Source organism: Oncorhynchus mykiss, chromosome 8, assembly GCF_057628025.1.
Source record: "Oncorhynchus mykiss isolate SJ-2025 chromosome 8, ASM5762802v1, whole genome shotgun sequence".
NCBI lineage: Eukaryota > Metazoa > Chordata > Actinopteri > Salmoniformes > Salmonidae > Oncorhynchus > Oncorhynchus mykiss.
In genome coordinates, this window is record NC_143029.1 from 69,809,608 (window position 1) to 69,826,422 (window position 16,815).

Consider the following 16,815-nt stretch of genomic DNA (forward strand, 5'->3'; position numbering starts at 1 on the left):
GGCTCAGCGTTGTCCTGTCACCAGCCCAAAAAACGGTAGAGGTGACCCCAAAACCACTTTCTGGAATGTCCTACCCTGCTGCCTAGGGTTTGTTTGTTTATGATTGTCCTTCTGAGCCTTGCCACCTTGGCTGGAGTAGCTTGGACTGGACTAGTATAAAAATATAGGATCAGAGTGGACACCAAAATTGTGAAAATGTGAGACCCTTCTTCACCTTTTAAGCACCACGATTACTGCCCATGCTTTTAAAAGGTGTCATTGGTCACTGAAATCCACAGAGGGATATTTGAGACAGTAGGATAAATGGGTCAAAAGTCACCCCCCCATGAGTTCACGGTGAGGTCAAAGTGAAGGGCTGTGGAGAGGTTATGTCCCGTTGGTTTAAACCCAACAGGCTTAACTGACATATGAAGGAGCTTCAAAGGCAAACAGTTCAAAACAAACAAAAACTTGAGCAAACAAACAACCCATCTAGAGCAGGGATGGGCAATTTTGATGGTGGTGGGGCCCAAGAAAAATCTTAACTCATCATGAAGGGCCGCGGTGTCTCGCAGGTCTGCATACCCACATCCGTACACACACGTAGTCAGAGCTGGCTCTAGCCTTTTGGGGGGCCTGAGCAACACATTTTATCGTCTCCTTGACAGCAGAGAGAAAAAAATAATTAACTGCGGGCCTACAAAAGGGGGGTCACGCGCTGGCCGCCAGTTACCCATCCCTGATCTAGAGTGCTTGTCTCATACAACCCAAACAGATGATGATTGACACAAATGTGTTGTATCTGTGTGGAGGATGAAGAATTCAGAATGCCTTAATCAACATCCTGCACGAAGAAAGATACAAATGAGGGAATTGATAGTCGACAACCACAACAATTGAAAGCAGTATAAATCTGTTTGTCGGGCACCCTCAATTCTGTAAGTGCACCATGCCAAAAAAAAATGTAAACCAAAGAGTGGCCAGCTGTCTTCTGGCCTGCTATTAAATTGCTCCTTGGATGGTGGCAATATCATTTTTTTCTCGATAGGAGTATCACACCAGGTCCCCAAACAGAGCGACCAGCTGTACAGCAAATGTGTACTGATCCATCTGGGCCCTAGCAGGTTGCAGCCTCCATCTTAAGACACTTGGGTCTGTTTCCAGCGCTTGGCCAGAGCTGGTCTAGCCTGGTTAAACCAGACTGAACACAGAGGCAACATTGTGAACACAGTGTTGAGTCTGGTTCAACCAGGCTAGGGCTGGTATGCAGTGTACTGTCCTCCTTCATTCACACCCATAGCCACCTCCCTCCTTCCCTCCCTCCCTTCCACTTCCAAATGATCATGCTAAATGTTGAGAAGCAATGCACGAGAGCTGTGCTTTCTGTCGTCATGCGAGCATAATATCCATGCATCAAAATGTGCTGGCAGACGTACAAACAAGGCCACAAGCTAGCTAGCTCTTTGGTTAGGAAAGCGGGGAGGAAGGGGAGACAGAGTGCACTTGATTTACGGTCAGAGATGATTGTATTACAAAGACAGACAGCTGAGATGGACTTCTCGGGTTCTGTTGTTCCATACACTTAGCGACAGCGTTATGTCACGCCACATCACTATATATAGTTATCAGTGTGAAGCAAAACCAGTGTGGAGTGGGGTAGGAGTGGAGCAGGGCATGGGTTGAAAATAACACCCCTATGAATCCAGCTCCTGCTCCATTACCTAGGCTAATAACACTGAGAGCTGAGCAGAGATGACCCGAGCTCCGTTTCCCCTCTCTAGTGCAGATGGCCATTAAAGTGAGAAAGTCTCCCTTTTTCAGGGAGAAAGAGACGGTAGTTAGAGCTTTTTCCAAATGAGGGTATTTCAGTTTTTTGGAGGGGGAATGAGGGTATTTCAGTTTTTTGGAGGGGGAATGAGGGTATTTCAGTTTTTTGGAGGGGGAATGAGGGTATTTCATTTTTTGGAGGGGGAATGAGGGTATTTCAGTTTTTTGGAGGGGGAATGAGGGTATTTCAGCTTTTTGGAGGGGGAATGAGGGTATTTCAGTTTTTTGGAGGGGAAATTAGGGTATTTCAGTTTTTTGGAGGGGGAATGAGGGTATTTCAGCTAAATTGGGTTTGTTGTAATTACAGCCTGCTCCAGGTTTAACCCTTCCATTGTCGGAGAGGGAAAGCAGAAAGAGAAATGCCTCAGCATATAAAACCAACCAATGTCAACTCTGAACAATGTTTGTGTAATAACATAACTATAGGCAATTAACAAATAATTACAAAAAAATTACAATTACTTTTTATTGATTATATCTATTTCTCTTTAATCTATTTGAAGTATATACTTTCTTTAACAAAACGCATTCGATCAATCAATAATTGATTTTGATCCACTGCACATTTGTATTTATTCCAAATAAAGTAATTTCAGATTTGGTTTTCTGAAACTGTTTGGATTCTAACATTATGGGGGAATAGCATGCCTGTCTGTGTGGCTGAAAGACTTAAAGTAACCAGCAGGGGGAGGTGTTTTGAGAGGACTAGCGCTAGCATGGTGATGTATTAGGCACCCCCAGTAAAGTGTAGAGAGAGCAGATCAGATGAATACAAACCAACCACACACATAGCTACACACTTTCTCTCACACACACACACACACACACACACACACACACACACACACACACACACACACACACACACACACACACACACACACACACACACACAGCTCAAACACAGCTCAAAATCAGAAATCACATGCCTGATTGTTTATGCACAAACAGTGTGTTCCTGATAGAATTGCCCACCGGTCCTTATAGAATTGCCCACCGTGTTTAAATTCACCTGCGCCTAGGAGCGCGTCCCAAACAGAGAGGCAGGTTGGTTCCAGATCAATGAGTCTCTCTCCCACTGAAGACAACAGATAATGCAGTGTAATGAAAGAGACGCCAAACGAGTTGAATAAATGAATGAATAAAGGAAGGTGAGACTGGAATTCAGACGCCTACTTACTGCAGGCAAGAAAGAAAGAAGCCTGGGTAGTGAATTGTGTTTTCTCTGCAAATGATTCTACCTGCATACAAATGAAAGCCAAAAGTAAAGACATTTGAGAATTATAGAACAGGAGAGGGTATGCTCTTTGTGTTTTAATTAAGCATTCAGAATATTAATGTGTTGAATAACATTTGAATAAAGGGTTTTTATCTAGATTCTTGTTCGATGAACTTAGTCTACATGCATCAAATTGTACTACATTGTTGTTTTCATACATTTCATACAGGATCAGGCATTTCAGCATTGACAGACAAGAATATCTGAAAATCAAAAGCAGGCTCACACAATGTTCATGCTTGTGCATCCCAGAGGCTTTCATCACATATTCACAAGGTATAAAAATAGAAGATTTTATATTCTATAGTTATGCTTACAGTAATTATTTTTGTTACAACAAAGGGTGTATTTAGTACTGCAATCTGGGGAGAGTGTGAAAGATTTAAAGCCAAATATGAAACAATATGCTCTGGATAAGAGCGTCTGCAAAATGAAAAAAATTGAGTGTAAATGGAATATCTTCGGGAAATATGTTGAATAATTAACAATATATCAACAGATATTCCTTTGTATTAGACAGTACCTCAAAAAAGTGACCATAAACATGGAGAGAAATATGAAATGAGTCACCTCTCCTACCTAGCATGTGATTGGCCACGTGGACCTGGATGTCCCATTCGCTGTAGAAGACCATCTGACACTTGATGCACTGGTAGGTCTTCTTCTGAGCAAGAGACCAGGAGGAAAAGACAACACAAGGACACAGGGTTTTATACTATGTCAATGTCACATTCTTACTGAGCACTCTGAGTAGTTCTGAGCAGTTCTTTGGCTACAAATCTGAAACTAATTTGTATACTCTGTGATTAATTAACAAGCTCACTGGACAACCAAAAAACTCTGGTACTTTTCTAATTTGGTAATTTTATAAGATATGTTTTATCATAGGGGCGGTTTCCCTGACACAGATGAAGCCTAGTCCAGGAATAAAAAGCATGGTCAATAAAGAATCTCCATTAAAATAGCTTTTTAGTGTAGGACTAGGTTGAATCTCTCTCAGGGAAACCGGCACCTTTTGTTTATTTACATTGTATTAAAGTCCCTTACCTCCTCAGTCTGTGAGGGGCTTGCCCTGGGCATGGGGGAGATCTGTGGGGTCCTGAGCTGCCCGCTGTTGCAGTCCCCTCCCTGCTCCCTGTGCACCGTCTGGGCGTGGTTCTGCAGCTCCGCCTCTGACTCAAACTTCACATTGCAGCTGGTACATCGAGTCTTGGCGGCGCTTGAGGAGATAGAGGAGGAGGACGATGACGATGAATGGGCCAGCTTGCCTTTCCCCTCCCCGGGGCTGAGACTCTCCATATGAGCAGTCCATGCTGCTGCAGGCATGGCTGGGGTTGTGGCTCCTCCCCCTCCCTGCTGCTGCCTGCCTCCGTTCATTACCTTGGGGCTGGAGCTCTTTGAGCCAGCGGCACTGACACACGCGGCACACAGCCCGTACGGCAGCCCGTTGATGTCTAGCTTCACCAGGTCAGATTTGGACCGGAACTCCTTCAGGCACGAGGCACACTTGAAGAGCTTCTGGTTTACTTGGTGGTGTTGTTGGTGATGATGGTGGTTGTGGGAAGCCAGATTGGTGGTGCGGCCGATGGGGTGGTTGGTGGATATTGTGCCAGTCTTCTGCATGTGGAAGGTGCCGTGAATCTTGAGCTCCAGGGTGGAGGTGACGGTCTGCATGCACACCACACAGCGGAAGCCCGTCAGGGAGTTCCTCAGGTCTGGGTGCATCTGGCAGTGCTCCATGAAGTCCTCCTCGCTCTGCAGGGGCATCTTGCAGATTCGGCAGCTGCCTGTGTCTAGGCTCTTGCTGTGGGTGACCTTGTGCTCGGTCAGTGTGAGCAGCGAGGGGAAACGCTCTCCGCAGATAGGACACATGTAGTGCTTGACGGGGCCCAGGTGGGTTTGCATGTGTTCCCTCAGACCTGCCTCTGAGAAGAAGGTGCGTTGGCAAACATTACACTTGTGGGTGCCCTTGATCATGTCTGACTTCCTCTTCGCCATGGCGCTCTCGCCCGGGCGGATGTTGTGGTCTCGGAGTTGGTGGTTGGTGAGGAGGGAGTCCATTGTGTACGATGCCCCGCAGATGTCGCACCCGAACAAGGGGTCAGCGGTGTCCACCTCCTCCTCACTCCCATCATGGTTGTTTGGGGACTCCAACACGCCCCCTGATCCTGCCACCCCTACACCATGGTTGTTGGTCAACAGACCCTGTAGCTCTGCGTCGTCCTTGGTCGCCGGGTGGTGGTCCACTCCTCCGGTGGTCGATCCATTGGCGCCACAGTTCTGGGCCTTTCCCTCAAACACACAGTGCTTCTCCCTCAGGTGCTTCTCCAGAAGTACGATGGCTTGGAAGGCTTTGCTGCAGAAGCGGCAGTTATACTTCTTGCTGTGGGTGGTGATGTGGCACTGCAGCTCCACCTCCGTGCCGAAGGACTCCCCGCAGAAGATGCAGCGGTGGGCCCGGCCCTGGTTCTCCAGGTGGCTGTGCTTGACATGCAGCTGCAGGTCGGCCTCGTGCCTGAAGTCCCAGTTACATGAGGTACAGCGGTACACCTTTTTCTCGTTGCTGTGCTTGACGGCCAGGTGAAGCTGAGTGGACACCTTGGAGTCAAACACTTCCTGGCACAGGGTGCAGCGGAAGAACACGAACGTATGCATTTCCAGCAGGTGTTTCTGCAGGTCGTCCACTGAGGTGAACTGCTTGTCGCAGCTCTCGCAGATGTAGTAGGTAGAGGTGATGGTGAAGTGGACTGTCACATGCTTCAGCAGGGACTCCTGGTTGGGGAAGTCCTTGCTGCACTGGGGGCAGGTGAGCTGGGGCTGTATCCCGTCCAGGTGAGTTTTCAGGTGGGTCTGGAACAGGTCCAGGCTGGTGTACTTGGCCCCACACTGGTTGCAGATGAACTCGCTAATGCCACGATTGCCACGAGAGGAGGAACCATGAAGGAAAGATTGATCAATCGATATGGGTGAGGAAGGGCTGAGGGTCCGCAGAGACTTCTTTCCATTGTTGATGTAGTTCAGTGCCAGCGGAATGTTCTTGTGGTTTTCTTTGATGTGCTTGTTCAGCTTCAGAACGCTGTTGAAGATTGGCGAGTTGGTGCAGTAGGAGCAGGAGTACACCTCCATGACGGGCTCCTTGGGGGTCACCGCCAGGGGGGAGTCGAAACGCAGGCTGCCCGCCTCGCAGTGGGTCTGACGGACGTGCTCCTCCAGCGTGGCTTCGGTCAGGAACCCCATAAAGCACTGGGGACAGAAGAAGGCATTGCTCTCCTTAGCCACAGGGCTGGGGAAGCTGTGGGAGCAGCGGATGTGTTCTTGAAGAGCATTGAGGTTGCTCAGCACCTCAGTGCAGAAGTTACACTGGAGCAAGGCGTCGGGCAGGCTGGCCACCAGGGCGGCATGGTCCTCGGCGTTGTGCACCTGCTTTAGGTGCTCACTCAGGTTGAACAGGGAGGGCAGCAACTCCAGGCAGAACTGACAGGTGTGTGCCTGCTCAGGTTTGTCAAGGTGCATGGTCCGCAGGTGTATCTGAAGTACGGCCAGGCTATTGAACACCTGCTTGTTGCAGTAGATGCAGCTGTAGGAGATCTTGGGCTGCTTGGAGGAGCGTCCCCCGACATCATGTGAGGTGTGCTGGGCAGCCCTCTTCCTCCTCCCCCGGGTCTTGGGCACAGGTGGGGCGGCCTCCACCATGGTGGAGCTGTCGACGGAGAGGTTGGAGTCCGGGGTGGTGCTGGAGACAGAGGTGTAGCCCACGGTGAGCAGGGAAGGGCTGTTGCTGTGGTTACTGGACTCAGGGAGTTGGTGGTTGTCCATGTGGGCATAGAGGTCCTCCACGGAGAGGAAGTGCTCGGAGCAGACGGCGCAGCAGTGACCTTTGCGGTCATGGCTGTGGGCCTGGTCAATGTGGGTCAGCAGGATGCCCTCATCGCTGAAGGGCTCGTGGCAGTAGATGCACTGCAGGGCACCGCACAGGCCCCCGTCCTCTGATGGAGAGCACTCAGGGTGGCACTCAGCGATGTGCCTCTGCAACTCCTCAGGGACGTCAAAGCCCTCCTCACAGCGGCTGCACTTCCTTGTCTCCTTCAGCTTCCATTCCTCCTTGGAGAATCCACTGCCTGACCCCCTGCTGCTGCTGTCTTTGCCCCGCTCGTGTACCTGCATGTGTCCGTGGAGGGAGCTGGAGGAGAGGAAGCCCCGGCGGCACACAGGGCACTTGTGGGGCTTGTTGGAGGCGTGGGTCTTCATATGGATCTTGAGGTGGTCGCTGCGTGAGAAGGCCGAGTCGCATTCGCCACAATGATATTTCTTGTCGCCGGTGTGCAGCTTGACATGCCGGTCGCGGCTGCGCTTGTGCTTGAACAGGCGGCTGCAGAAGGTGCAACTGAAGGGGAGCTTGTCACCGTGGCTCTGCTCGTGGCGCTTGAGAAAGCTCAGACGGCTAAAGGACTTGTCACAGAACTGGCACGGGTACGGTAGGCCAGGGCCCCCTTCATCCTCGCCAAAATCATAGTCTTCGCAGTGGCCAGGGGAAGTCTGGTCTTTACTGGATGGAGATGATGCAGGCCAAGAACAGGATGGGTCATCATCGAGATCAACACCGTCTGTACATAGATACAGGTACATAAAGAGAGAAGAGAGAGAGAGAGAGAGAGAGAGAGAGAGAGAAAGAGAGAGAGAGAGAGAGAGAGAGCAGAGGGGGGAGAGAGAGGGAGAGAGAGGTAAGAGAAAGTGGGGAACAAGAGGGAGAGGGAGAGAGAGGTGTTTTGTCAGATTGCATTAGGAACTCATTTGTCTCAGCTCTGTTAAATAGTAAAGGTTGGCTGCTGTGGCATTAGTCATTATGGTAATTGCAAGGTAGCTAAGTATGAGTTTACATTCCTTTGTTACTTTGACATTTTTTCTCTTGTTACTGCGTTATGCTTGCCTCTCACAGGAAACAATGCCTCATCTTAGGAGTTATCTAAAATTGTACATTTCAACCTGCTATTTAAAGTATAATTACAGGTAAGGAAAGAAAAATGAAAGCGCTTTTACCACAATTAACCTTGTATGGGGCCATGTAATGGCTTAGCCCACCGTGACTCACAATGCAAACTCTCTGACATTTAAACCCCAACACAAGGCAATGGGGAGCTTCAAGATGTAAGCCCCACATGAGGTAAATTAGGACATGTTTATTATTTTTTAGCAATTACCTGAATAGCTTCTATGAAATAATAGGCTTTAAAATGACCTTACGTCAACGGAGACAAGAAAACAAAAGTCAAAAGGGAGATTTGAAACAAAGACAGAAATGGAAACACATTGTACATAAATATGCAAAAACAACACTCCCGTCTCAACCGCAAAATGAGCAACTTTTTAAGAGAAACGCGGTTTGTTCTGACCATTAATCTGTTCTAGATATTAGATTATAGAATATTGGCTGAGCAGAGTGAGTGCTGGCTAAACTGAGCCATAAGGCAGCCGGTGCTGGATAGATAAGGTGTGCCAGGGGGCACTGTGAAGGGTTAAGGTGAGGTCAGAGAGAGAGTGATGGGGGAAGCGTGGGGGAGGATAAATACCTCACCCAAGGACAAGCAGGTGCAGTGAATGACCTGGGGACATCAGAAAAACTGCCAATGTACCCTCGCTTTTATCATTATCACAATGGGCTATTCGTCGCCCAATTCTAAGTGCTGTGAACTTCTTTACTTGATAAAACCACGTAATCTCACCCCTTCAGAAAAAAATCCCAAGTCAAAAGGCCAAAACCTGCATTGGAACGGGAAAAACAAGAGGAAACTGCACAGATGTATTTGACTTATTTATTTATGGGACGGCTGGGGGAAAAGCATAAAGCCTCCATCATTCCAGAATCCAACCTTCCCCTTCACCATGTTATCTTTCAGCTGACACATACTGTTAGTCTCTCTCTCCCTCTCTCTCGTTCTGTTGTTTTTGATGGGGAAAAAGATCTGCCTTTCGTCAGGATAACATACCCTCACTGAGCACTTACAGGCGTCATCAGGGCCTATCTTCAGGAAACAGATGGGGTCAGAGGTTATTCCCCTGCCCCCCCACAGCCCACTTTACACAAGCTCTCACTCAAGGAGCAGGCAGAAAACCAAAGCATCTACTGACTTTCTTTATCCAGTTCATCCATGTTGTTTTATTCTGCTTTGAGGGAGGATGGGTGAGTCAGTGGAATGCCCTCCCCCACAGTGTGGGAGGATCTGCGCATGCACACACACACACACACACACACACACACACACACACTTACAGGGTTGGAATAGACAGCGGAGCAGAGAGGAATGACCAATGCCTTATAGTCAAGCATGTTAGCTAGGAGACAAAACCAAAACAAACAAACACATATAACAAGATATATACAAGGCAAAATCTAATTCCGCCTGTCTTAAATGATGATGGCATTGCGATATTGCGATGCTGTCAAGGCTGCCTCCTCCCTTCTTTGTTGACTGATTTATATTATTTATATAATGTCTTTATTACATTGAGCTGCATACATTAGTTAACATACAAACCCAAGAGTGGGGAGTGGGAGTCATGAGTAATGTACACATGTGGGCCATCATTTGAGTTGAACTGTCAGATGCTTAATTGACTTAACATGCTCCATGGTGCCACATTGTTGATTAACACAAGTGAATTGATGATATATGTATGTAGACCTTACAGCTGTGTTGACATTGGACCTGTGAGTACAGTATTCCAGGTACTTTACAGTTTGTTAATCGTACCTGTGTGACCTAATGTCTTCTGAATGATATCTACGCTGCTTTCTCTGAACTGTTGCTATTCCCACTAACACTTGACATTGTTTTGAAAGGATGTCGGTGTGCAATTCAAAAGATGCACTGATATGGCTTTTTGGCAAACAGGTGGTTACTGACCCCTCGTAGCTAGATAACTTGTGTTCACTATATAACATATTTTATATGTTTTGCTGCTCCTATCATCACCAAGGCATATTTTATATGTTTTGCTGCCCCTATCATCACCAAGGCATATTCTATATGTTTTTCATATATCACCATGGGGGTAGCACTTGAGGACAAGAGCTCAGGTAACCCACACACACACAACCCCCTCCCCAACACACACCCACACACACAGCCAAGACAAGTGTGTGAACAACGGCAGATGGAAAGTACTGTTCAACCCCAGGAGACGTAAGAGGAAAGAGAGAGAGAGAGGCTCTGTTTTTTCCCTACTTCACCCAGACAAGAAATGCCCAGGTCTCATCAGCCTGAGTAAATAAAAGCGAGGCGAGCAGGCCTATACTTCCCCGTCCGTCCGTCTCTGGGGCCTGTGCACGCCAGAGCTCTCTGCGCCGCTGCCAAAGGGTATTCTGAGGCCTGAAAAAGTACACCCTGGAGCTGAAGGGCTGTCTTTGTTGGCCTGCCAAGGCCTTCCTGAGCATCCTCCAGCCAACAGCCTGTCACATCCTGGGAGGAAGACCTCCATCTTAGGTCCCTCTCCCTTGCTCCTCTCTCTCTTTCTCTGGGCTCTGGAGTCTTTAATCTCTCTCTCTTTATGGTCTCTCTCTGGGTTCTTTCCTCTCTCTCTCTCTGGGTTCTTTCCTCTCTCTCTCTCTCTCTCTCTGGGTTCTTTCCTCTCTCTCTCTTACTGGGTTCTTTCCTCTCTCTCTCTCTCTCTCTCTCTCTCTCTCTCTCTTTCCTTTAAATGTCTGCTACATAGAACAAAACAACTTGGTTGCGGGGCTGATACAGGGGACAGCTGGAAACTCATTTGACATCTGTTAAGTAAGAGTGTGCTCGTTCTCTAGCTAAGACTGGTGCATTACAAATATAGTTTTTTAAGCTACATTTAAATATGTTATCTTTCTTGGTTTGTTCTGAGTTGGAGGTCCACAGGGAATGGTGGCACTTAAAAACAAAATATTTTTGGGCTCTGTTCACTACTTATTACAAAATAATCTTGGCATATCAGCTTTCACTTAAATGTATAACTACTATAACTTCTAACCTTTATCGAGGCTTCAGTGAAACACACAACCCTGATGAAATTGTAGTACAACGTTGCCATCTAATGCACATTCAAATGTCATAAATCAACACTGCAGAGCTCTCCCTGTCCTCTGCCGTGCCCTGATTGTATTAATGCGCATGTACACCCTGGCCCATCTACTGTTGCTAGCCCCAATTCTGCTCTGATATCTGCGTCACTGATTTCTTTGTTCTTCTTTCTTCTTCTTTTTTTTGCACTTTAACACTAAAATGGATCAATTGAAAGTGTGGGTTCACAGCTCCAATCCAGATGTGTTGGTCCTTACTGAGAAGTGGTTAAGAAAGAGTATTTTGAACACTGATGTTAACCTTTCTGGTTATAACCTTTTTCGGCAAGACAGACCTTCCAAAGGTGGTGGAGTGGCAATCTTACCAAGGTTCACCTTCAGTGCTCGGTTGTCTCCACCAAGTCTGTTCCCAAACAATTTGATTTGCTGGTTTTAAGCATTAAACTTCAAATAGCTCTTTGCTGCTTTGTCATTACTCATCCATAAATGTATATTCTTATTCCATTCCTTTTCTTAGATTTGTGTGTATTAGGTAGTTGTTGTGGAATTGTTAGATTACCTGTTAGATACTGCTGCCCTGTCGGAACTAGAAGCGCATGCATTTCGCTACACTCGCAATAACATATGATAACCATGTGTATGTGATTTGATTTGTTGACTGTTGCTGGATGTAATCATCCATCATCAGCACCGGCCTGTACCCTACCTGCCCTAAGCTCTCTCCTGACCTCTTACACTAAGTCTGAATTTGTCCTGCTAGGTGACCTAAACTGGGACATGCTTAAACCACCTGACCAAGTCCTAAAGCAATGGGACTCCCTAAATCTTTCTCAGATTATTATCCAACAAGGTATGACTCCAAACACCCAAAGGCTACTCTCCTTGATGTTATCCTCACATATAATCCTGATAGGTATCAGTCTGGTGTTTTCTGTAATGACCTTAGTGATCACTGTTTTACAGCCTGTGTTCGTAATGGCTGCTCAGTGAAACGAGTTGTCCTGATTTGTCAAAGAAAAAAAAACTTTAATGAGCAAGCCATCCTTCATGACTTGGTATAGAATCATCTTGATCTTCTCTGTCGAAGACGCTTGGACCTTATTTTTTTTTCAGTGGTATTGTTAACAAACATGCCCCCATAAAGAAAATTAGAATTAAAAACAGGTTCAGCCCCTGGTTCGACTGTGATCTGTCAGAGTTACTCCACCTCAAGAATTAAATTTGGTGAAAGGCTCGGCACTTGCATACTCAGGCTTACTGGCTCTCGTTCAGGCAAATGAGAAATAAGTGCACTCAGGCTATTCGGAAGGCCAGAGTTAGTTCATTTAAGGAGCAGTTCTCTCTCTGTGGGTCTAATCCCAAGAAGTTCTGGAATATGGTTAAAGACCTGGAGAATAAACCCTCCCCCTCACAGCTGCCCATGTCCCTTAATGTTGATGATGTGGTTGTTACTGACAAGGAGCACATGGCTGAGCTCTTTAATCACCATTTCATTAAGTCAGGATTCCTATTTGACTCAGCCATACCTCCTTGCTCATCCAACATTTCCTCATCTCCCACCCTTTCCAATGCGACAAGCCCACGATGCTCCTCCCTCTTTTTCCCCTGCCCCACTACAAAGTTTCTACCTTTTTAACCTGTTTCTCCTTTCTGGGGAGGTTCCCATTGCTTGGAAGGCAGCCACGGTGCATCCTTTATTTAAAGGGGAGATCAAGCTGATCCAAACTTTTATAGGCCAATTTCTATTTTGCCCTGTTCATCAAAGTGTTGGAAAAACTTAATAATCAACTGACTGGCTTTCTTGATGTCTATAGTATTGTCTCTGGTATGCAATCTGGTTTCTGCTCAGGTTATGGATATGTCACTGCAACCTTAAAGGTCCTAAATTATGTCACCATTACCCTTGATTCTAAGCAATGTTGTGCTGCTATTTTTATTGACTTGGACAAAGCTTTTGATACAGTAGACCATTCCATTATTGTGGGCCGGCTAAGGAGTATTGGTGTCTCTGAGGGGACTTTGGCATGGTTTGCTAACTACCTCTTTCAAAGACTGCAGTGTATAAAGTCAGAACATCTGCTGTCTCAGCCACTGCCTGTCACCAAGGGAGTACCCCAAGGGTCGATCTTATGCCCCACATTCTTCTCAATTGACATCAACAACATAGCTCAGGCAGTAGGAAGCTCTCTTAGAACTTGAGGTAGTCACCTCATAAAAGTACTTGGGTGTATGGCTAGACGGTACACTATCCTTCTCTCAGCACATATCAAAGCTGCAGGCTAAAGTTAAATCTAGACTTGGTTTCCTCTATTGTAATCGCTCTTCTTTCACCCCAGCTGCCAAACTAACCCTGATTCAGATGACCATCCTACCCATGCTAGATTATGGAGATGTAATTTATAGATTGGCAAGTAAGGGTGCTCTCGAACGGCTAGATGTTCTTTACTATTCGGCAATCAGATTTGCCACCAATGCTCCTTATAGGACACATAACTTCACTCTATACTCCTCTGTAAACTGGTCATCTCTGTATACCCGTCGCAAGACCCACTGTTTGATGCTTATTTAAAAAACCCTCTTAGGCCTCACTATCTGAGATACCTACTGCAGCCCTCATCCTCCACATACAACCCCCATTCTGCCAGTCACATTCTTGTAAAGGACCCCTAAGCACACACATCCCTGGGTCGCTCCTCTTTCAGTTCGCTGCAGCTAGCGACGAGAACAAGCTGCAAAAAACACTCCAACTGGACAGTTTTATCTACATCTCTTCAGTCAAAGACTCAATCATGGACACTCTTACTGACAGTTGTGTCTGCTTCGTGTGATGTATTGTTGTGTCTACCTTATTCTCCTTTGTGCTGCTGTCTGTGCCCAATAATGTTTGTACCCTGTTTTGTGATGCTACTATCTTGTGCTGCAGCCATGTTATGTTGCAGGGTGGCCTAGTGGTTAGAGCATTGGACTACCAGCCGAAAGGTTGCAAGTTCCAATCCCCTGAACAGGCAGTTAACCCACCGTTCCTAGGCCATCATTGAAAATAAGAATTTGTTCTTAACTGACTTGCCTATTTAAATAAAAAAAATAAAGAAATGTTGTTGTTGTGTTGCTACCATGTTGTTGTCATGTTGTGTTGCTACCATGTTTTTGTCATCTTATGTTGCTACCATGTTGTTGTCATGTTATGTTGCTACCATGTTGTTGTCATGTTGTGTTGCTTCCATGTTTTTGTCATCTTATGTTGCTACCATGTTGTTGTCATGTTGCTACCATGTTGTTGTCATGTTGTGTTGATACCATGTTGTTGTCATGTTGTGCTGCGACCATGTTGTTGTCATGTTGTGTTGCTACCATGTTGCTGTCATGTTATGTTGCTACCATGTTGTTGTCATGTTATGTTGATACCATGTTGTTGTCATGTTGTGTTGCTACCATGTTGTTGTCATGTTGTGTTGCTACCATGTTGTTGTCACGTTATGTTGCTACCATGTTGTTGTCATGTTGTGTTGCTACCATGTTGTTGTCATGTTGTGTTGCTACCATGTTGTTGTCATGTTGTGTTGCTACCATGTTGTTGTCATGTTGTGTTGCTACCATGCTGTGCTGTCATGTGTTTTTTACATTTTATTTATTTATTTATTTTTTAGGGGTGGATCAGCTTAATCTTGCAAAAAGAATGTTGCTTCCATCAATGTAATTGTCTGCATCATTTCCAATCCCCTGTATATTTCTTTGGTAAATATATATATCCATATACATACACGCATGCATACATATACACATATATACATACACATACCTATATAGACATACTTTTTTTTATAATATACAGTGCCTTGCAAAAGTATTCGGCCCCCTTGAACTTTGCGACCTTTTGCCACATTTCAGGCTTCAAACATAAAGATATAAAACTGTATTTTTTTGTGAAGAATCAACAACAAGTGGGACACACACAATCATGAAGTGGAACGACATTTATTGGATATTTCAAACTTTTTTAACAAATCAAAAACTGAAAAATTGGGCGTGCAAAATTATTCAGCCCCTTTAAGTTAATACTTTGTAGCGCCACCTTTTGCTGCGATTACAGCTGTAAGTCGCTTGGGGTATGTCTCTATCAGTTTTGCACATCGAGAGACTGACATTTTTTCCCATTCCTCCTTGCAAAACAGCTCGAGCTCAGTGAGGTTGGATGGAGAGCATTTGTGAACAGCAGTTTTCAGTTCTTTCCACAGATTCTCGATTGGATTCAAGTCTGGACTTTGACTTGGCCATTCTAACACCTGGATATGTTTATTTTTGAACAGTTCCATTGTAGATTTTGCCTTATGTTTTGGATCATTGTCTTGTTGGAAGACAAATCTCCGTCCCAGTCTCAGGTCTTTTGCAGACTCCATCAGGTTTTCTTCCAGAATGGTCCTGTATTTGGCTCCATCCATCTTCCCATCAATTTTAACCATCTTCCCTGTCCCTGCTGAAGAAAAGCAGGCCCAAACCATGATGCTGCCACCACCATGTTTGACAGTGGGGATGGTGTGTTCAGCTGTGTTGCTTTTACGCCAAACATAACGTTTTGCATTGTTGCCAAAAAAATCTATTTTGGTTTCATCTGACCAGAGCACCTTCTTCCACATGTTTGGTGTGTCTCCCAGGTGGCTTGTGGCAAACTTTAAATGACACTTTTTATGGATATCTTTAAGAAATGGCTTTCTTCTTGCCACTCTTCCAGAAAGGCCAGATTTGTGCAATATACGACTGATTGTTGTCCTATGGACAGAGTCTCCCACCTCAGCTGTAGATCTCTGCAGTTCATCCAGAGTGATCATGGGCCTCTTGGCTGCATCTCTGATCAGTCTTCTCCTTGTATGAGCTGAAAGTTTAGAGGGAAGACCAGGTCTTGGTAGATTTGCAGTGGTCTGATACTCCTTCCATTTCAATATTATCGCTTGCACAGTGCTCCTTGGGATGTTTAAAGCTTGGGAAATCTTTTTGTATCCAAATCCGGCTTTAAACTTCTTCACAACAGTATCTCGGACCTGCCTGGTGTGTTCCTTGTTCTTCATGATGCTCTCTGCGCTTTTAACGGACCTCTGAGACTATCACAGTGCAGGTGCATTTATACGGAGACTTGATTACACACAGGTGGATTGTATTTATCATCATTAGTCATTTAGGTCAACATTGGATCATTCAGAGATCCTCACTGAACTTCTGGAGAGAGTTTGCTGCACTGAAAGTAAAGGGGCTGAATAATTTTGCACGCCCAATTTTTCAGTTTTTGATTTGTTAAAAAAGTTTGAAATATCCAATAAATGTCGTTCCACTTCATGATTGTGTCCCACTTGTTGTTGATTCTTCACAAAAAAATGCAGTTTTATATCTTTATGTTTGAAGCCTGAAATGTGGCAAAAGGTCGCAAAGTTCAAGGGGGCCGAATAATTTCGCAAGGCACTGTAACTTTATTATTCCCTGCAAACCCTACCACCCTTCCCCCAATTGGAGTAAACTAATAAACAATAACACTTAGGCTTCTACCTTCAGCTTATACATATTATACACATTTTACAGAGACAATCTATTTTACAATAGTTTTATTTTGTTTGTTTTTTGTCCTTCCTCTATTAGTTGTCATGTGTTGCTGCCATGCTATGTTGTTGTCTTAGGTCTCTCTTTATGTAGTGTT

At 45.6% G+C, this 16,815-nt stretch overlaps 1 protein-coding gene across 10 annotated transcripts in view; it reads right to left on the minus strand.

Moving 5' to 3' along the window:
- LOC110530414 (zinc finger protein 521) overlaps nucleotides 1–16,815 on the minus strand; it is a 189,880-nt gene that overhangs the window by 106,180 nt on the left and 66,885 nt on the right. For 4 of the 10 annotated variants that reach the window (XM_090182424.1, XM_090182420.1, XM_090182421.1 and 1 more), the window contains exons 4-5: nucleotides 4,133–7,689; nucleotides 3,665–3,749 (exon numbers count right to left, since the gene is read on the minus strand). In XM_090182424.1, the coding sequence (XP_090038550.1) occupies nucleotides 3,665–3,749; nucleotides 4,133–7,333 (3,286 nt within the window). In that variant the 5' untranslated portion in view covers nucleotides 7,334–7,689. Of the gene's footprint in view, nucleotides 1–3,655; nucleotides 3,750–4,132; nucleotides 7,690–16,815 lie in introns of all 10 variants that reach the window. The other 6 variants (XM_090182422.1, XM_090182423.1, XM_021613444.3 and 3 more) reach the window with 3 other exon arrangements.